At 39.9% G+C, this 21,337-nt stretch overlaps 3 protein-coding genes across 3 annotated transcripts in view; 2 read left to right on the forward strand and 1 right to left on the reverse strand.

Annotated features, from left to right (window-relative positions):
* LOC138024516 (centrosomal protein of 78 kDa-like) overlaps window positions 1-2,895 on the forward strand; it is a 12,222-nt gene extending 9,327 nt beyond the window's left edge. Inside the window, exons 15-18 of the mRNA XM_068871730.1 lie at window positions 129-188; window positions 570-642; window positions 1,518-1,614; window positions 2,532-2,895. Of these exons, the coding sequence (XP_068727831.1) occupies window positions 129-188; window positions 570-642; window positions 1,518-1,614; window positions 2,532-2,637 (336 nt within the window). The 3' untranslated portion in view covers window positions 2,638-2,895. The remainder of the gene's footprint in view (window positions 1-128; window positions 189-569; window positions 643-1,517; window positions 1,615-2,531) is intronic.
* On the reverse strand, window positions 2,103-8,137 carry LOC138024517 (voltage-gated potassium channel KCNC1-like). Its single transcript, XM_068871731.1, has 2 exons — window positions 6,793-8,137; window positions 2,103-4,311 (listed from the first exon to the last, which is right to left on the reverse strand). Exons 1-2 carry the CDS (start codon window positions 7,354-7,356, stop codon window positions 3,367-3,369), a joined length of 1,509 nt encoding a protein of 502 aa, XP_068727832.1. The 5' UTR covers window positions 7,357-8,137; the 3' UTR covers window positions 2,103-3,366.
* A 3,521-nt stretch (window positions 8,138-11,658) lies between these two features.
* On the forward strand, window positions 11,659-16,673 carry LOC138025017 (COX assembly mitochondrial protein 2 homolog). The gene is made up of 3 exons (XM_068872248.1): window positions 11,659-11,829; window positions 11,932-12,003; window positions 15,982-16,673. The coding sequence occupies exons 1-3, from the start codon at window positions 11,752-11,754 to the stop codon at window positions 16,060-16,062; spliced, it is 231 nt and encodes a 76-aa protein (XP_068728349.1). The 5' UTR covers window positions 11,659-11,751; the 3' UTR covers window positions 16,063-16,673.
* Window positions 16,674-21,337: the final 4,664 nt, after the last annotated feature.

Below are 21,337 nucleotides of genomic sequence, written 5' to 3' on the forward strand. Positions count from 1 at the left end.
AAAATTTGGTGGACAAACAAAGAGTATTATGGTATTTTTCCGACTCGGGCAATTTTGGCCTCGATTGCATAGTGACGATGGGCAAGTGTTTCTTGTGACTGGTTTTTTTCCTCAAATTGTATTTTCAGTTGGAAGTCGAAAATCGAAGGCTGCATCAAGAGATACGATTACTGAAGACCCAACAAGCGGTTCGTAAATGGTGTCTTTTTGTTGTCATGAACTAATTAACAAACACTTACATATACTGCGTAATAAAACTCGTATTCCTCGGTGAACTCTCCCAGTGCAGTTCCACAAATTTATTAGAGAGTTGCTAGAAGCTAGAAGTCCCTCAAGAACCTTAAGAAAGCACTAGAGCTTGCATAATTTAACCCAAATAATTCTCCGTTCTTTTCTGACCTCCGTCGCTCGATTGTCAGAATTTTTATTGTCCCCTTTGATGGATTCTCCCTCAGGGAGACTGTAGCATAAACGAGGTTTGAAAGTTAGCACAAGGAAAGAAAAGCAGAGCGAGGACTAGGAAGAGGCGATACCACAGTTAAACCAAACTAATCTTGTTCTTTTCGCAGTTGCCAACCGCGCAACCGATTCCAGCTAATGACAACTTATCAAAAACAGCATTTGATTATCCAAAGAAAGAAGGTAAGCCGGCTGACTTGCAAGACTTCTGATCCTCACTTACCGTTGAAGAAATTTGTACGTATCCGCCTTCTTCCGTCCTATAAACAAATTCCTGATTTTCGGCAAATCTGACTCACTTGTCACTTAAATAAAGTGAATTCATTCAAGTCATCAAAGGACTGCAAATCGGGTATTAACAACTGCATTGCCTACTGGAGGTTGGGTGCCTGTTTTACGGGGGGGGGGGGGGGAGCTTCCACTTTTGGCAGCCAACCCCCAGATAGAATAACGTACCCGTGGCTGGCACGACACCGTAACCCGGCAATGAACCTCTACGCCAGGAATTCTAAAAAGCAGGCACCCGTCACACTAAACTATCAGTGGAAAAAGGTGAAGGATCGAGGGTGGGGGGACTCCTCACGCTGTCAGAAGAAACACCTCGAATACGACGTACGGAACTACTGCGCATTGCAACCACTGGCCATTGGCAACACGGGCGCACTTAGTTATTAATTCCTTTAAATTGCATTTAAAATGAATTAAACTCTTGTTGTTATTTGGCAATTTTGCAAAATCTTGGACAAAATTGGCGGTATACGCTTCCCTAAAGTTGGGAAGTAAACTGACTTCACTCTTCTGGGTACCAAAGGGAAAAGCAGCCTTTTACCCTCGTCTTTAGTGTGTTGGTACAACTTTGGGATAAGTCATTGTAACAATTTTGTGTTTTTTTTTGGAGCGATTTGTACATGAGAGTGGAATGACCGCGCGATGCTAAACCCAGGTATTGAAGAATCTACCCGAAAAGCACCAAAATGTGTTCAGTTTCCGTTAACGAGATGACGCCAGTGATTTTACTTAATACGTTTTTAACTGGGAGCTTTTCAATCATTTTATAGGAGCGAGGACCATTCTTGAAGACGACCGTGTGTTAGAGAGCATAGAGGCATCATTTAGACAATTTCATGGCTTCTTGGATCTTCTCAAGGGATCAAGGTGAGACGAGACTGAATTTTGAATTTTGTTTAACGGAAATGCGACCATAACTTAGTGAAGTGCGATCATCCGGCCGGGTGAGTGCAGTAGATAATTTTGTTTTCTATTTACTCGCGAAATTTTCACAATGAGCAAGTTGCTGTAAGTGCTCCAGCGGCCATGCTGGAGGAGTGAAATATTCTTTTGCGAATTGAACTCTTGTTTTATCAAAATTCTTACTTTTTGTCTTAGTATGCAAATATGGCTGCTGGCCACATGAGCGAAAACACTCTTTAGAGAAAACTGGCTTATTTGTCGTATTATTAATCACCAAGCCCCAGTTGTTCAAAAGCTGGATAACGCTATCTACCGGATAAATCACTATCCAATGGATAGCGCAATTGATTTCGCTATTACTTATCCACTGGTTAGTGATTTATCCAGCGGATAGCGCTATCCATCGCTTGAACAACTGGGACCAGAACTCAGATCTCTTGATAGCTTACATCGCACGTACGGTCGTACCTTTAAGCCTAGATTTTTTTTTACTGGCTTCAATGCGATGGTCTTTCAAACTTCAGTGGACTACATACATTACTAGTTAAAGTATATAACAGTTTGTCGGAGCAGGGAGCAAGGGTGGCGCAGTCGGTTAGCGCGCGTCCTTGGTGCAACAGGTCCCGAGTTCGATCCCCGGATCTCACATCCTTGTTTCGACTTCTTTCCTTTCAGTGTAGCCTAAGTAGCTTTAAATACCCTTAAAACGGAGCACTGATGGAAAGAGGGGGGTAAAATGAGCGCACCGTCGGCTTCCTGGGAGAATACTCTCTAGAAAGTAAAGGAACTTCCGACGTTAAATAAGGTGTACCTTCGTATTTTCTATGCCAACTTTGTTTCTGCAGGTAAATCACGCTTTAATAAATTTCATTCTCTTTAAGATTCAGTGAGTTGGCGCATGTTCTTGGTGAGAATAACCGCTTTCCAGAACAAGATAAAAGACTGTCACCCATCACGGAGGAATCCACTGGTAACATAACACAGTGAGGTGACAAATGGCTTGTTATAAACGCAATCGAGTGTCGCGTCTTGGTCAGAAGTTGCCTTGGCAGAGAATACACGGACTTAATTAACAAGATTTTACCCAGAGAAAGCTGGTTTTCCCACATTTCATTTTAATTTTAATTAAAACTGTATGACAAACCATGCAGTATATCGACATTTTGTTTTATTTTAGATACGTCTTATATAAAATCTTTGACATAATTTAAGTTTGTAAAGAATAATAAAACTTAAACGAATGCATGACCGTGTTGGTGTTCTAAACTAGTCTGGGTGGAATTTCGTTGCGAATTCCAAGAGGCTTATCAAGGCAAGCACGTTGTCAAAGAACCAGCTTGGTTGCTGGTCGAGTCAATGAAACCTTTTATAATGTTATATAGTTATTTCACTCTGTCAAAAGGCTTTGTTGTGAAGAGGTGCTGCAAGTGCTGTTTGTATAATATAATTATCACTGAATGTTACGGCCTGAGAAGTGATAATCTTCGTCAGCTGGATAACCTCCGGAATACAACCAAAGGGCGGATTATACTAAGTTCGTGATAAAACCTCCCCTCTCTTTCAGCTTATCGTTGCCAACCCTCACTCTCTCAGTTTAACTGTTACAAGCTCCCACTCGCACAAAACTCCCGCTGTTTCCATGATTTCTGCGCCCCTTAGCCTCAACCATTTTAACCCTGAAGGAAGATTTTCGACAGCCTGGCCTCAATCCCCAGTTCAGGATTCCTCCGAAAGTGCTTCCGGGCGATAATTTTGTGCAAGCATTTTCGACATCTCGTAGTCTCTTTCTTGAGCTGTGTGTTCCGATTTTCTTATCGGCCGTTTCCGATACTGTGTCGACGTTTTTCCTCTTAAACTCGAGCTGCGTCTCACAAGCGACCTTTCATTTACGCTCCCGTTGGACGAGCCACTGCGCCTGCGTGCGAAACGCTTGTACATCAAATTAGCGGACACTGGCGCCAATGTGGGCATCTTGGTTGAACGTCGCGGTTGTTGTATGCGCGTGCGCGCTTGCATGTAAAAATAAGAGAAGTTGCTCCCAATCACAGACACTGGAATGGCAATGATTATGACCCCGCATATTGCGCACATTGCGCCGATTATTTTACCTAGTTTGGTGACCGGAACTACGTCACCATATCCCAGAGTAGTGACGGTCACGATAGCCCACCAGAAGGATTCTGGGATACTAGGAAACATTTCTCTGTTGGCTTCGTTCTCTACGATATAAATCATACTAGAGAATAGGATTATGGGGACGATGAGGCTTATGAAAACCAGGAGCAACTCGTTTTTGCTTGACATGAGTGTGTGGAACAGGATTTGAAACGAAAAGGACAGGCTGAAAATACGGAAGATTCTCAATGTCCTCATGACAACCAACCAGGAAGTCCTTGATGTTGCCACTTGATACAGTGAAAGATAAAATGGCAGGACAGCTAGAACGTCGATCCAGTTCATGGGATTGCGAGCAAAACGTTTCAAATCTGGGCAAAAGATGAGACGTAGGAGAAACTCGGCGGTGAACCACATGGATGTCACGAAATCTAAGCTTCGGAGCGCATGCATTTGAGTTGGATTTTCTTTTATGGATGTCACGGTACTCAAGCAAAATTGCGTGACGGAGATCGTGATGAACAGACTTGTTAAACCAATGAAAACCTGTGAAATATGAAACAAATGCCTCGTTACCCGATATATGTAGGAAATAAGTGGCTCGATGTAGCCTTTACTCGGTGCCATTAATTTGATTCTTGTTTAGCTCGATCATGTTACAAGCTCTGCATGTACAGAAACAAAATCCATGTTTATCTTATCCTCCATTTCAAAGAGAAGCCATGAGCGAAACTTAAGAAAGTTTCAGTGCTAAAAGGGTAACAATATACAACAATAGAAGATAATACGAATAATAACACATTAATGAACGAAACGGTATATATGATATTAATCATATACTGAACTGCAGATATGAAAGCAAGTAAAGCTATGATCTTCGCAGTTATTGACGCAATTTTGGCAATTGCGAAGAGAGGCCTGAAAAATTCAGGACTTCTACGGGGGTTGAACCCGTGACCTCGCGATACCGGTGCGTCGCTCTAACGAACTGAGCTATGACGTTGGCTTTATGGCTCATTTCAAACCCCGTGGAAGTCCTGAATTTTCAGGCTGCTCTACGCAGTTGCTAAAATTGTGTCCATAACTTCGAAGATCATAGCTTTACTTACTGACACATTACGTGGACTTGAATGAATTCTTACTTGCTTAAAGCCTTGGGTCCAACCTTTCCCTTATTTTAAATTAGTTTTCAACAAAATCGTATCGACATGAATGGGGCAGTTCTCTCTTTCCTTTTATGGCAAAACATTTATGGTGTGGCGACCATTATAACCTCAGTTCGTGAACACCGTACATTCGACTTGCAAGGCGGAGAGGACGAACTTTATTAACATTGTTCGACCTTATCTTTGTTATTTTTTTTTCATTTCCCCCCCCCCCCCCCCCCATCCTTTTTAATGGCGTTATGTACTCGTAATAGGTACACGGAAAACATATTTTAAGGGTTCAAAGTTGGATAGTAGAAGTTATAGTATTTAAATATAAATGAAGTGAAACTGCATTTGGAGCCAGGCATTGAGTGTGAGGTGATGATGTAGCGGTCCAATTTGCTTGCATTGCTTTGTAAGATTGAGCAATTTGAAATCACTTTAGTGAAAGATTTTAGCCCTGACAAATAAGTAAGCTTAAGTTTTCAGTAATATTCAGTAGCTTTAGCAATGTAACAACAATTTTTCCGGTTCATTAAGTTTCGAACGCTCCCAGCGTAATTCGGTAAAAACAAACACGGTGAGCCCATCTTTGTCAGATTGAATTTTTTGAATGTCCTGTACATGAATATTAATTGTGCCAAGTTTGACAAAAAACTGGATGGTACGTCGTTTTGAATGAAATTACCTTAATCAAAAATGACGTTGAGTTCGTCAATATATAGAATATTCAAGTAACTCTCACTACAATCTAACGAGGGACATTTGCTTGGGTTAGGGTTACACTTTATCTTTGATTTCCGAACCACTGTTTTTAAAATGAGGTCGATTGCAAACTGTGTTGCTGGGAAAACAATTTTAGTCGATTTACATATGAAATCAGCACTTCCTGTGACTACGAACAATTCTGAATGGTCGCAAGTTACTGATAAATATCATTTTTAATGAGAATCGTTTGGTTTTGTTCTTCTATGAAAAGATTTAGCGACAATTCGGCATCAAATCTTAGATCATGGAGTGTTCTCACAGAAGCAGTCTTTTATGACAAAGCCAATTTTACGAAGAAACACCTGTCTCAAAGTGGCGATTTCCTTGAATCTGTTTGCAATACTCAAATCATCGTTTGCAGAGATTAAACGCCAAAGGGAAGATTAAAAGTACTCCAGGGTTGTGTTTGGATCAAACCCGAGTTATTGCATGAGCGTGGAATTTTCTAACAATTTTTTTCTGGAAAGTCGAAATTAATAAATTAAGAAAATGTTTAAAACTTGGATATTTTTTGGTAAGCTAAGCAGCTCTATAGTGATTTACACGAATAAAATCTCGTCTGAAAATTATGGGCATTTTTTAACGCCGTCTAAAGTGGCCGCATTTGCAAGTTATCCTTTTAGTATATGTTGAGTCAACGAACAAATTGTGGTTAGTTAGAGCTTTAGTTTGATAAACAACATGGATTATTGCTTAAAATACAAATCTAAAATGGCCCTTGGGCTTTAAATCTGATCGACTATTTTTCCTTTTTTTTTTTTAGAGTGACATTCTCGTGAGTGGGGTGAAGTATAAATTAAAAGCAACCGATTTTTTTTTTCAAAATATTAGGCAGCGTCGCCTTCTTGCGATTGCAAAACTCTCTTTGAGCACTGTTTGTGACTACGACCCCTTTCAATTCCCAAAAACGCAACTCTTGATGGTGTTTACAAGTTAAAATGGTAAGAGAAAAGCTACATAGTAGAATTTCCGCGCAGGTGTTTCAAAAGGTTAACTTCTGCATGCCTTTAATATTTAGATTGCCAATTGGTTTTGGAGATGCAAATACGACCTCAGTAACATTTTTTTTTCTACAGAGTTCTGTTGGGTGATAGGCAATGCAAAACGTTACCTTTGCTGCCATAGAAGAGCGCGGATCGTCCAACAAAGCCCATACTCTAGGCCGGAGTTTTCTCCAATATTCACGATACTTTCGTTGGAGCTCTTTCTCCGAGCCAAACAAACTGGCAATGGTGCTCTTTCGCTCCTTCTTTACTTCATCGCCAGAAGTTTTCCTTGCGTGATCCAGGTGAAATGTCTTGAGCGTTTCTTCGGTGTTGATTTGTCTCTTGTAAAGTACCCAACAGCAAGGTTCGATATCACGGTCATTTATCCCCCAATATGACAATTCATCTTGAAACTGCGCCGAGCACACATCCACTGGACAATGTAGCTTTCCTGTCCGGTAGTAGTTTAAGACCTCCGTAAAAATGTGCGGGTGCCGATCGAAAAAATACTCTCCTATCACTGGATTGTAGTCCGGGCTGTTTGGATGATTCTCTGCAATCCACGAAAGCCGAGTGTCGGGTATATTTTTCAACGTCGTCAAAAACGTATTGTGACGAAAACCCCCAACGTTGATTGTGATCCTGTCTTCTCTGGAAGCGTCGAATATAATCCCGCTAACCGCAGACATTATCCCAACAACTCGATGCAGAAAAAGAAAATTAATATGGGAAAACACAGCAGCTGCTGAATCGCGCTATTAATTAAAGGATGCAGGTTAATTTGAGGTCGTTTCCTTGAGAGCAAGGTGGCTAAGTTGTAATTGAAGACTTTCACAGCGGTTTATTGTTTAAGCTACATCAATCCAGCGACACTTATCACAGGAAATTTACAGGAAAATCCCCTTGAATCGTATTTGTTTGCCGGCCATTGTATTAATTCCTGAAATAGAATGGACGTGGCATTAAAACCACTTTGATTTTCACTGAAATGACCAGCAATTCTCCTTTAATTATCACAGGAAATAATTCAAGGATAACTTTTAAGGTAGAACATTTTCCGTGCGATATTTTTGTTTGCTTTTCTTTCCTGTTCGATAAATTCCAAACTTCTCGTCTTTGAGCTAGTTCGCCTGCTGTTTTGATATATTTTTCTGTGTAGATTTTGAGATTATTCACTGCTTGTGCTGGAGACAAGTCGCTAATTGCAGTTCCCCAAAAGCTACCGATTTTAGTGTTGTCAGTTCTTTGTCGACAGCATATGACAGATTGTAAACGGCTGGCATAAATTTTTGCCCTTCCCTTTACCACGGATCGATTAAGCCTCGCATAGCAGAATTAAACCACGCATATTAGCATACTCTTTTCAAGGCCCGTTATAGACAGTACTGCGACTTTTTGCTTTAAAAACTTTATGCAACTTTTGTCGTGGTAAAGTTGCAATAAACAATGGCAGGTGTAAACCAGGTGTACGGTTTGAAGCTCAATTTTAAGGCAAAGTCTGTCTTTTAAACTCCGTACCGCCTTTTTGTGTCATATTGATAGCGTATGTCATCGACTGTTCTTACAAATGCGCATGCGCACTTTGTCGGCACAACCACATTACCTTCACTTAACCACAGTACCACAAACAGCATCTGTTAACGTAATGTAATATAGAGCTTTGTCGACGTTAAAGCTACCATGTTGCAGGGTTAATGAGTCGATAAAGGAGCGTGATGCCCGTGCGGCACGGTTTCAGTTTTCGTTCGTGTGATGAAAATTGTAGGCAGCGTTTACGCGAACGCGGTTTCATATCAACACGGTTTCATGACTTCGAAACCGCGTCAAAATCGATGCGGTTTGGAAGTGTTCACACGGAACGGTTTTCGCCAGAAAATCCAAGTCGTGATGGTATAAGCGAGCGCTGCACTAGGTGCTAAGTTCAATAATTTGAATTGACCAATGCAAATTTCGCGCCAAAATGAAAACCGTATTCAAATCGATGCAGTTTCGCGGTTTTCACGACAGATGAGACCGCATCGTTTTAAAAACGCTCCTCTTTTGGCAGCGGTTTTAAATCGACACGGTTTCGGCAACAGTCTCGATCGATTTTGTGTAAACAGAAGGTGTAACCGCATTGAAAACGATGCGGTTCCAAATGAAACCGCGTTCGTGTAAACGCTGTTTAAGTCCAACAGGAATTCTACGAATCTGGACGTAAAATTTTGGCCTCGTACTGCGCAAGCGCGTTCAAATTGCCGACTGCTACCAAATTTCCCATAAATAGATCCAAATGAAAATGCTTTTAGGCTGGAAGTAGGAACGCGCTGTTGATGAAAACGAAGTCAGATTCCATCTTTTGAGGAAAAATCAGCCACATATGAAGAACTCCGCGAGAAAGCTAAATTAACTACTCAATATAACCGGAGGTTTCAAGATATAGCTATTATGATGTATAAGTAATATATCAAACACGAGAAGGAGTGTTTCATCGGATATCAAAACACCGAGAAGCGAGTTGAAAAACGAGGCCGAAGGCCGAGTTTTTTAACCGATTTCGAGGTGGTTGGATATCTGATGAAACACTCTTTCGAGTGTTTGATATTGCTTCTCAAAGGAATCAGTACTTTAAGAGATATTTGGGATCAAAGTTGGCCAAATTTTATGCTAATTAAGACCACATATCAAAACTTCCTTCACGGTGGTGATTTCTTTTGGCTTATGAATTATTAATGAGTTTGAGAAAGTGAAATACAAACTAATGCCTAGTTATGTAGTGGACATCTTTAAAGAAAATGATTTTAAGGTACCAAGCTTTCAATCTGTGAGATATGGGAAGCACTCTGTGCGATACCAGGGTCCATATTTGTGGTCCAAATTATCTCGTCTTATCAAAAAAATAAGACAAAGAGACTTAGCTAACATGCTTGACGACAGTTGTGAAAATTGTCATTTATGTTTAGTTTAATTTTTAATCTCATAGGATGTAGGTTTTAATTGATATTCATAATTTATTCACAATTTTAATAGTATTCGTTATATTTATCAGCACGAGGCTATTAACTTAAGAAATTTTGTGAAAATTGTCATTTATGTTCATTTTGATTTTAATCTCATAAGATATAGGTTTTAATAAATTCATAGGCTATTAACTTAAGAAATTTTTAATATGTATATATTCATTAGCTTTATCGTAGTCTCCCCAATTAGCCACAAGCTAAATAATCAAGACACTTAAATAAAAGCTTTTGTTGTTGTTGTTGTTGTTGTTGTTGTTGTTGAGCCCAAAAGCGCATCAGGAAAACTCACCTCGATGAAGAGTTCTGGTCATGACCGCAAGTCCGTTCAAAGGTTTTTGGTAAGGTAAGTCTAGAAACTCTCGTGAGCTGCAAAATATTTGGCACTGAAAGTAGTTGTCGAATCCAACAAACTTTTGAGTTCTGCCGGTATCGTGAAGGTAACTTTCCTGGAGGCTGGAGGTCGGAAAAATAAACTCACCAAAGGTCCATAACGTTATTTAACACAATGCAGAAAATTGAAACTTGAAGCCAACGTCATGATTGAAGCATTTTTGTTCATATTTTGCCTTTTATTTTTAGCCTTGTCGGTGCACAAACACACCTTTTTTTTCGAGAAGATAACCAATCAAATCTTTCGGTTAAATTATGCCCAACTAATCTGCGAACCGGTGCGAGGCGAAAACTAAAGATTGTGCACTGTCAAGGTCAATTCAACTTCTCCTTTCACTGTTCTGGTTATCCGGTCACCAGGGGCGAATCTATACTGGTTTCCACAGTTTTACGGAAATCGGTCAGATTTTTCACAATAAACGGAAATATACATTTATTTTTGAACAACAGGGGATTGCCAAGTTGAAATTTCGAAAATGGTTTGATGATAAATGTTAAGTCTGCTTACGAGCCAAGTGGCCCATTAGGTCGGAGCTTATCCCGGTTTCTGTAGCATGAAGCGACCAGGAGTATTTCTACTTCCCTCCTGGATGGGATGCCAGTCCATCGCAGGGTTAGCCCTGGCATTAAATTTGCCGGTACCCATTTATACACCTGGGTGGAGAGAGTCACCGTGAGAGTAAAGTGTCTTGCCCAAGAACACAACACAATGTCCCCGGCCAGGATCCGAACCCGCAACACTCGATCCGCAGCTAAGCGCAATAACCAATTCTTTTATGTCAATTTTTGGGTACAGACACGCTCTGGCCTTGTTATTTCCATTCGTTGAAGTCATTTGTCACTGTCTGCGTTACATAATCAGTGAGTGACTACTCAACGGCTGTCACGCGATCACATGATTGCTTCCTAGCTGGTGAATGCCTCAGAAACACGGGAAAGGGACTTAGGGGGGCATGCCCCAAGACCCTCCTAGAAACGTTTTCGTTGTTTTGGAAACCGGTCATTATTTATCCTAGATCCGCTCCAGTCAACGGTATAATATTTTTTTTCCTGTTAGTCAGTAGATAAAAATCTCCATAAGTGCTTAAAATTTTTGTTTTTCTTTTCCTCAAGTTTCAAGTTTGTTTAAGGACGGTGCCTACTAATTCAAAGGTATGTTTGCCCCGATTTACGATTATGCAGGAAAGGTAGATCTTAACAAGTGTTATTGAAATCCAAAAAGAAAATTGGGGGTAACCACGCATTTTTCAAAGATAATTCATCAACAATATTTGTAAAAAGCTCTAAAATACAAATCAATGTATGGCGTTCTTTCTCAATTTGAAGCTCAATTATCTCTAAAGAATGCATGGTTACCCCCAAATTTCTTTTTGGATACCAAGAGTACTCACGAAGATCTACTTTATCTGCATAGTTTTAAACCGCGCAAAAATATTCCTGCATTAGTAAGCGTCAGCGATAGGAAATTTGAGTATCTGGAGATGCGCAGAACTTATGCGCAATAACAATAGTAGGCACCGTCCTTAATCACCCATGGCCAACTTTCGTTGTCTCTTACATGACATAAAACGATCGACTTTCATCTGGCGTGGCTACCAAGTACGTCGCCTGGAATAAATTTAATTTTGATCCTCAAAAAAGTGATTAGAAAGGAGAAGGCAAAAATCGGCGATTCTGAGGCGCCTTTGATTAGCAATGCATCCTTCCTTAGCACCTCATCTGCACAGTGATTGTCTGGAAATTATAAAGCAGCTACATCGATGTCACGATGAGGTTTGCTGGATCAGTTCTTTTTTTGTTGATCGTCATTTCCACCGACACGAACTCTCGTCTTATTGCATAACTTAATCGGTGAGGCTATCCCTTTCTCCTTAGCATCCTCTTGGGAAATTCTTTGGTAAATGCAATGACCTTAAAAGAGCCCTGGATACGTGCTTGAAAGAAGAGGTAAGTTTATGCACTTATAATAATGCACCTATCAATGTTAAGCACAGGGAGGAGGGGTCGGGCATGGGGTCGGGATTTTGACATTTTGATTTTAAAAAATGCAAATTCCCTACCCGTGGGACAAAATAATTGGTCACAGTGTCCACCTGGCAGCAAGTGAAGGTGGTAAAATGTCCTTTGTAAAATCAAAATTGCCAGCCTGGGGACATAATATACGATCAAAATCCCTACCCTGGGGACAGACCTCACGATCAAACTTCCGTGGTTAGCCCGACCCCCGCCCCCTCCCTGGGGCTTAATATTGATAGGTGCTTAATGACTTTTCCAGGGTTAACCCCTTGCACACGGTCATGAATCCTTCTCCCCAGGACTAAAAGGAGAGAGAACACCTCCAGACATAACAGACATACTTGATGGGCGATCAGTATCCATTATATGATAAAAGGTGTTTATAAAAAACGTTGAAACTGATCTAGATAAAAAACTATTAAAAACTGAATTTTCGACTGCAACTGCGGTCTTCATCAGAGTAACTAAAATATGCTGTTCGAGAGTAATATGCTAAAACTAAAATAAGAAGTTACTTTATCCCCTAGGGCTTCAATAATGTCTTATAGACAGAAGGGAATGGCTGCCGCTTGTTTACCGCATTTTTGTCTATTGTGGAGTGCCATGATTCCAAAAAGATTCTTTTGTGCCAATTATTGACATTCTTTTCTAGAATTTCCACATAGCTAGTGTCAATGCAATAAAAGAGTCGGCAATAAAAGATCACGCCGAAACCACTGACCATGACATTGACACTAGCTATGTGGAAATTCTAGAAAAGAATGTCAATAATTGGCACAAAAGAATCTTTTTGGAATCATGGCACTCCACAATAGACAAAAATACAGTAAACGAGCAGAAGCCATTCCCTTCTGTCTATAAGACGTTATTGAAGCCCAGATACTTGATGGGCGATCTGTCTATAAGACATTATAGACAGATCAGAAGCCATTCGGGGAGCGAGCGGAAGCCATTTCCTTCTGTCTATAAGACATTATTGAAGCCCTAGGGGATAAAGTAACTTCTTATTTTAGTTTTAGCATATTACTCTCGAACAGCATATTTTAGTTACTCTGATGAAGACTGCAGTTGCAGTCGAAAACTCAGTTTTTAATAGTTTTTTATCTAGATCAGTTTCAACAGACATATTTGTCTTTATTGACACTTCCCACAAAAACTCTGGCAGATTCACTCATCCTTATGTTCATCAGTGATTTTTAATGCCCAGTGCTAAACAAATCCCTGTACATGTGTTTGTCCCCAAAACCAAACAATGTCCCTCCCGGTGATGTAGTAAAATATACAACTCTCTGCCAGTTTCTGGGGTTTCCCTGGAGGTATCCTTGTGGTCACCCTCACGGGAAGCCTATTTATGCAATCAAATAAGCACTGGATTGTGCTTTGGACAAGGCTGTTGCCTAACAGGAGCCGGGTAGCCTAGGGCTCCCAAAGAATAGCTCTAGGTGCCTTAATTTTCACAGCAACACCTTTCACTTCATATGTTGGGCTCCTAAGTTCTCAGCGTTTAGCTCTGAGGGCCCCTTTAAAATTTTCTTAAGGAAACAGCCTTGTTTGGAGGATGTAAACTGCATGTTGCCGTCATTGTTTTACCATAGCGGAAACAACCCAAACCTTTACTAATGCTAACGCTAGGCCTAAAAAATAATGTTTAAGCCCAAGGTTAGCATTTTTGTAAAGGTTTGGGATGTTTCAGTTATGGTAAAACAATGACCTACAATGCTAACCTGCGACCTGGAACCTGCACTTTACATTCGCTGATTGTGCTTCAAATTCTTTTATTATTTTTTTCTTTTTTTGTGAATGCTGATGAAGTATGCAACTCAACCCTTCTCTTTCTTCACTTATCATTGCACTGCTAATTTTTTAACAGCTGCTCAGTCTGCTTTCTGCATTTAGCTGTAAAATCACGTTGTGGTGAACCAAGGAGAGAGTTTGGAGAGTATTCAAGTAGCTAGATTTTGCCAAGGGGCAATCTTGCATTTCATTCATGCTTTCATAATTTCCTGCATCCAACACTTGCCAATTTTACAATGAATAATCTTTTCAATCTCTTCATCTTTAAGCCCAAAGGATGATGTCGTTATTATTTTTATTTGCAATGAATAACCTGCATTTTTTATCCAAAAGTTAATAAAAGATATATTATTGGCTGATAATGCAAAAATGGCTGCCATTAAATTATTCTTTGTCTTTGTGTTAATTAGCCTTAAGCCTGGTTAACTATCATTTGTAAAGTTTAAAGAATTTTGGCTGTAAAGTAATTGAGGCCATTGAAGATAAAAGAATAACTTACTGACAGTCATTTTAAATTTTATATTTGGTCTATTGTTATCATCATTTTCAATCAACATTAGTTTTTGTACACTTTGCGGGGGGAGGTGTAGGTGGGGCTTTGCAGTTATCAAACCAAGGCCTTGAGACCTGTGCCCCAAATTAGAAATAGAAAGAGCCCTTTGAAATTAAGGTGCTAAAATACTAATAGTTTTCCAGGAGAGCATTCCCCTCATCTTCCCAACCTCCAATAAAATCACGGCAAACTTCATAAAAGTAATAATCATTGTCATTAAGAGCATCTCCTCTCTTAATCAGATAATTGCCTCTGGTTCATGACATTAACACTATGAAACTCACTCAAGAAACGGTGCACACTTGTGGCAATTTGTTGTTGATACAACACATTCCACCATTAGCATTAATTTATGTTTTCTTTGTAACTCTCATTCCTTGCGATTACCTTATCCACATGTAAATAGAAATTGTTTGAGAGCATTTGCCTATAACTTGTGAACTACATTGTAACTCAGGGCACTTCAGGTGAAGGAACTAAAATGTGGTTTCTCTTTTACTTTTTTGTTTGTCTTTTGTGAGGGGAGGGGGTGAAGGGGGCAGGGGGCAAGGGAGTGTTCATGCAAGAGCATTTCTCTCCTTACTCAATGAGTAAACCAAGCAATAGATTAATGGTTGGCTTTTCTAGTCTACTTCGAAAGACTTTTTTGGCTGGATTCTCGGGTTTTCCCGTTTCTTAAAACAACAACAATATCAACAACACTTGAATTGATCTTCATTTATTTGGTTTCAGTCAGTACAAAATACAAAAGAGTATTATGCCCCTATCGCAAGAAATACGTAGTATTAGATGCACGTTTGATTTTGATAGTCATCACGAAGTTTCTTGTTAAGTCGAAGTATTTGAGCACTACCTAATCCCAGCAATCAGGTAAGTGATAGCGTTAGAGCGACTTTCCAATGACCTTGAAAAATAAACATAAAAGAAGAACGTAAAACAAAAACAAACGAGCGCGAATTTTCATTGGCTTAGCGAACGCGGATGCAAAGAACGTCATCTCTCCATGGAACTTTCTGGAAAGTTTCGCTTTGACGTCATTGGAAATGCATGCAGTAATGTGATTGGGCTTGATCAAACTGTTTACTGCCCATATTAGGAGTTTCCTTGGCGAGAATAAGGAGAAGCTTTGTTTTAATCTTGCCAATCATTGGTCCGTGAAACAAATTGCAAACACTTTTTCAAGGTCATGCAAAAGTCGCTCCATCATTATTTATCTGTTAATTTCGTTTTGAGGAGCAGAGTATTTGGGACACTTTTTGGCGTTAACTATCATTGTTCCTGGACACGAGGATTGTTAGAGTTGAGGAGAGCCTGGGCAGGCCGACTTCTCATGACGCTTCTAAGAATCAACGTGCATGTTGGGACCAAGGCATGTACATGGTACTTCTATGAGGACAGACATTCAGAACATATAACCGCCACCTACAACCCCGCTCTTCCCCCCCCCCCCCCCTACTTCTCTTCTTCCCCTCCCCGCCCCTCTTCTCCAGCAAGGAAACTAACTTATGGGATGCTTTGATCTGATTTTCTACGTATTCCTATTTTTTATTACTGGTAAACAGGATTTAAGAAAGAGAAGAAAGAACTTAGAAGACGCAAGAAGGAAAAGAAAGAAGCTTCAAGAGTTTTGTTCAGAGGAATGACAAGGGACAGCAAATTTCTGAATTACCCTCGTGGAAATTATAAAGGGCAGAGTTAACTTCTAACTTGAAAATCAGTTTGCTAGTAAAACACCAGGCAACATTTGCTGACTTATGATGTCATATATTTCCTGGCTCAATCCCACGCTCCATCAAGCTTTGCTTTTCTGTGAACCATCACTCCTCGTTCTCACGTACGCGTGCACTTGGAGAAAAAAAAAAGCTTTTAATTGGTGTGACCTTCTGTTATTCTACCCTCGTTCAAGGTTTTGGTCGACAACGGCAAGATCAGGCAAGAAGCAGTTTTAAGGCTTTTTTTTGCCAGTGTCCCTCAAATTCCTTGAAACGTCTAATAAAGAAATAATGAACGAATTATAGAGTGTATTCATAAATGGCGGCCAATAAATTATTCATGTGCAAAATAATCCTCACTAGCCTCGCTTTGGCGCAAAAATTCTTTTGAATTTGTACGTGCTGACGAGGCTAGTGAGGATGATTAACATAAAGACAAAAGAATAATTTCTTAGCCTCCGTTTATGAATACAGTGTAGAATACTGCAAATGTTGTACATGTCATTTGTTCCGAATTGATGAATAAATTGCGTAATATTTGACAGAGCCTTACTCTTAAAGTGTAAATTGTTCGAGCTCTCCTAATTAAGCTAAGCCCACGAGAAGTAAAAAAAAGAACTCATACTGTACATCCACTTGTCATTCGAAATGCCTGTTCCAAGCAGAAAGTTGCTCCAGCAACTTCTTCTGTTGTATCCTCCATTCCCCTCTTAATAGACTATTCGCTCTATGTTTTGTTTCCCCAATACAGATCATGTGATGATCAGGGATTATTCTTTTGTCTTGTTCACCAAAAGGAACGCATAGAAGCATGTATTAATTTATTAGACCGTTTGATTCACTTAATTTTACAGCATTTTCTTGTTGTTGTAAGGTCTACGTTTTTATTTATGTATCGCGATCCGGGATTAGCAGCATAGAAGAACTCAAAACAGTTGAAAATTCTGTTTCTGTAAAGAGCCCGGCCAACTCACAACGTTAATTGACGCTACTTAACGTTGTGTGGTAGACGGAGAGAGAGAGGGCTAGAAACGGAGAGAGAGAGAGGGCTAGAACTGAATCAGCAAAGGCCCAACAAGAGCCCGGGATTTCATTTTGGTAAGTGATGATGGCAAATAAAAATTTCTTCTTTAAATGTTCATGTCTGTCATGTAGAGGAAGAAAAATTACTCAGTTTGCTGTCTGAAGTCTTTTGCTTTCTTTTAATTATGCACCTATCAATGTTTTCCCCGACCAGGGGGAGGGCGGGCATACACGGGCATTTGACTCGAGTTTTCAGCCCGTGGGTAGGGATTTTGATTTTATTTGAGTGCCGATCGTTCGATGGAAGTTTTACCGCGTGGCATGCAATATGCTGATATGCAGCTTTTTATTATGCAAATGGTACATTATCGAGCTGTGGTTTACGTTTTAATCTTCTTGTTGTTTTATTTGCCTTCTGCGATCGAAGGTTTTCATCAATTAAGAATCGAAGTGAGACGAACCCGAGCTGCGGGTGTGGAACAACAGCGCCTTAGTTTGCTCAAATACACTCGTTACCACTGTATTTAAGTAGTGCCGAAACCCAGGGGTGGGGGGATTTCACCACAAAGTTGTGGTCCACAGTAGGGGCTATTGACATGAAAAAAAAGGAAATACCTGTGGGTATTCCCGCCCTTCCCCGGGTCGGGGAAAACATTGATAGGTGCATTAGCGCCACCACAATGCACAAGAAATACCTTGTTTATATAGTAGTTCTAGTTAAAGTGCCCATAACCCCAAAATATTTTTTTCGCTAAAATGAATCTTTGCACCTGTTCGAAACGCATTGCGGCCATTTTTTCCTTTTTCTAACAAATCCTGCCTTTTTATAGGTTTCGAAAGTTGCGAAAATCCAAGCATCTTTTGTTCACGACCGAGTCAGAAGGGGAGTCTATTCCTGATTTGACGTCACAATCTACTTTGCATGCATTTTTACAAAGAGTTAATGCAATGTAAATCGGTTTGTGACTTCAAAAGATGCTTGGATTTTCGCAACTTTCGAAGCCTATAAAATGGCAGGATTTGTTAGAAAAAGGAAAAAATGGCCACAATGCGTTTCGAACAGGTGTAAAGATTCATTTTAGCGAAAAAAATATTTTGGGTTAGGGGCACTTTAAGTGATTGTTCTAGTTGATTGTTCTGCAGTGATCTTTATTCCTTTTCGACTGCATAAGAGACCTGCATCGTACCATGTCTACCTTCCATGTAATCTTTCTTAACTTTAAAAACAACATAAGACAATATACTGACATTGTGTAAGATATCACGAAAAAAGCACTGGTTTCAGTCGTAATTTAATCACCTGATCAGTTTTGTGACTCTTCGGACCTAGGCTCTCTCTTTACTTCTCTTCCCTTCGCTGACTCGTCAATTACCGGTATCCAGAGGCGAATATGACAAAAACTTCGAATAACTAATAGGTTGAAACAATATTTGCTTTATGTATAAATTGGAAATTGTCTGCAGAGTCTTTCCGGAATCCTAAGGCTATAAATAGTTGAGCGTTATCACAGTGGCATCCACAGATTTGGAGATCAGCATCAGGTTCACGTAAAACCTCAACGCACTGCAACAATGACCAAGATATTCCTCATGCACCATTTCCCACGCTTGCAAGTCTCTTTTCTTTCTCATAGATAAGAAGTTACTCGGCTGAAAACAAAATTCAAAAAGAACTTCAATCTTCAGAAATAATCAATTGGGCAAATAAAGTTTCATGTTTAAAACCCTTTAAATACCGATAACTATATGTTAAATTTCGCTGTTGATGACATCGATACAAAATATTTTTGTTAAGCACTTTTTACTGCAGAGTTCTCACTGTTTTGCCCACTCGGAAGGGAGATGATTTGCGATCAAAATCAGTCTTAAAAGAAAAGAAAATTCTAAGATATGTCTGGTTGAGTAAAAATGTGCAAAACTAGTACTGATACACCCTCAGGGGACCTCAGGGGCTCTTCAGGGGTAATGGGAAGCGTTTCTTTCAAATCTAACTTTGTAGTCAATTTCCTCTATCAATTCGTTTTATACCAAATTTCACTGATAACAAATTATAATGTCAGCAAAACTAACTACAACAGACCGAACTACAATCTTGGACAAAATAAACTGACGAAAAATTAGTACCCCCCTTCCCACAAAATCAATGATGAATCCTCGCGAAAGTTGAAGCCCGCCATTTTTTCATCATTGAATTCGAAATTAGGGGGAGGGGTGGTCTTCATTTTCCATCTACTCCCTGCAGTTGGCGAGTGTTAGATGTACTGCTTTTGCATGATTTCTACACCTCGTGCTGGAAGGTAAGACAATGAGCTTTGTAGACGATCATACATGACATTTGAACCTTTAAATCTACTTGTAAAATTAGATTTTGCTCGCGAATTATGAGCGCCCATTGTTTCCCGCATCGGTGGAGAGTGAAGCAAGACGTTGCGAGTGTCAGGGCCAATTTACACGGTCCGATTTTGGCGCATGCGACAACTTATGGCATGATCTACGATTGTTGCAGCGTTTTAGGACATGTTTTAAAATGCTGCGACATTTTCTCTGACGTACACTACAATCGTAAACGAGTTGTAAGCCTGTCATAAGCTTGTCGCTTGTCGCAATTTCTCAATTTTGATTGGCTAAAAAAGCAGCGCAGTTTTGCTTAACAGTACAAAAACGTGTAACACAGTGTAATTACAACTGTATTTTGATTGTTTTAGAAACAATGGAAATTTGAAGTAGCCAATCAGATCTTTTGTTTTGAAATCAAACGCGATCTCTGGATGGCGCAAATTTTCCCGATTGCGTGATGCGGTTCTGCTAAACCATCTCGAATTTTATCATGTTTATTATCAGTAGTAATAAGTAATCATATGATTTTTCTCTTGCAATTTGGAATAAATAAGCAAGAGTAAATTAGAAAAAAAAAACTGCAAATTGCTCTTGCCCTACGGGCTCAGGCAACTTTGCTCGTCTTTGAAAAAAATTTACTATTGCTTATTTATTCCAAATTGTTCTCGAAATCATGTGATTACCTATACGTATTAAGTATAGCTCCGGTTTCCCCTCTCCTCAAAAACCGACATTTGACTTGATTTACTTTCATTTTTTATTTCAGTTTACAGTGTCCCCAATTAGCGCTCCAGCGCTAGAACGACTAGACACTTAAATAAAGTTCCTTTCCTTTCCTTTCCTTTAGTAAATAACTTGTATTGTTATATAGCTGAATGTTTCCCCCCCAATAGCGCGCGCTTTCATTGGTTTCATTGGTTGGTTCATGACTTCTAACAATAAAACTGTTTCCCGCCAAAAGTCTCTGAGCGGGCAACAGTGCAAAAGCTATGACGTCAGAGGGTAAAAGTGCACTGTTACCCGCGAATGTTGACCGACCACCGCCGGTCAGCTCGGGTATTTTTTTTGCTATATAACAAATCACTTAATGACTGGTCCCTCGGGAAACCTCGGGGAAACATTGAGATTCTCGGGAAACAAAATCAACTGTTTCCCTCGGGCCCAGTCATTAAGTGTTTATTGTTTTCATGTAACGAACTCCCCAAAACGTATTGCATTATGGGAATGGGAAAGTAGTCTGTTCTGTCGTTATGGCAAATTGTAATCGCGCGCGAGGTCGCGAGAGAACTGTGCAAATTTCATTGACTCTCGAGAGAATTGTCCGATTTCATTGGCTCCACTTGGAATAGAGCGTTTTCAGATGACGTCACGGCGGCCATGTTGGTGTACCAAACTAATCCTCCGGGAATTGAACTCTATTTTTATGCAAATACTTTATTTTGTTTCAGTAATCCAATATGGCTGCTGGTCACGTGAGTGAAAACGCTCCATCACGAGCGACATCAGGTTGGAAAAATATTGAAAGTGCTGATCCAACAAAGTTCATGAAATCTGAAGAAGGAGGTAAGATTTCATTAAATATTGAACGGAAGTTGAAGCTACGCGTTCAATAATCGAACCAGTGTGTTCACTTGTTGATATGACGCCTGGGTTCAAACCATTTGCAATTCAATATGAGTACTCCCCCTACATTATTCTAAGCCTCAATTTCTGCATTTTTCATGTCTCAATATAATAATCTGTTAATGCTCTTAAGAATGTAGAGAATCTGATTGAAACATGAACCTGATACTGTTTTCAGTCGTGCCATAGGTGGCCATGTTTAAAAACCCAAACAACCTTTTTC

Source organism: Montipora capricornis, chromosome 11 (genome assembly GCF_036669925.1).
Source record: "Montipora capricornis isolate CH-2021 chromosome 11, ASM3666992v2, whole genome shotgun sequence".
Lineage (NCBI taxonomy): Eukaryota > Metazoa > Cnidaria > Anthozoa > Scleractinia > Acroporidae > Montipora > Montipora capricornis.

Bases quoted from the DNA above. Each gene is read 5' to 3' on its own strand.
- LOC138024517 (XM_068871731.1), bottom strand. From the start codon at position 7,356: ATGTCTGCGGTTAGCGGGATTATATTCGACGCTTCCAGAGAAGACAGG. The intron at 4,312-6,792 runs GTAACGTTTTGC...CATATTTCACAG, and splicing joins GCTCTTCTATGGCAGCAAAG to GTTTTCATTGGTTTAACAAG.
- LOC138025017 (XM_068872248.1), top strand. From the start codon at position 11,752: ATGCATCCTTCCTTAGCACCTCATCTGCACAGTGATTGTCTGGAAATT. The intron at 11,830-11,931 runs GTTTGCTGGATC...CTTTCTCCTTAG, and splicing joins TACATCGATGTCACGATGAG to CATCCTCTTGGGAAATTCTT. The intron at 12,004-15,981 runs GTAAGTTTATGC...ACTGGTAAACAG, and splicing joins ATACGTGCTTGAAAGAAGAG to GATTTAAGAAAGAGAAGAAA.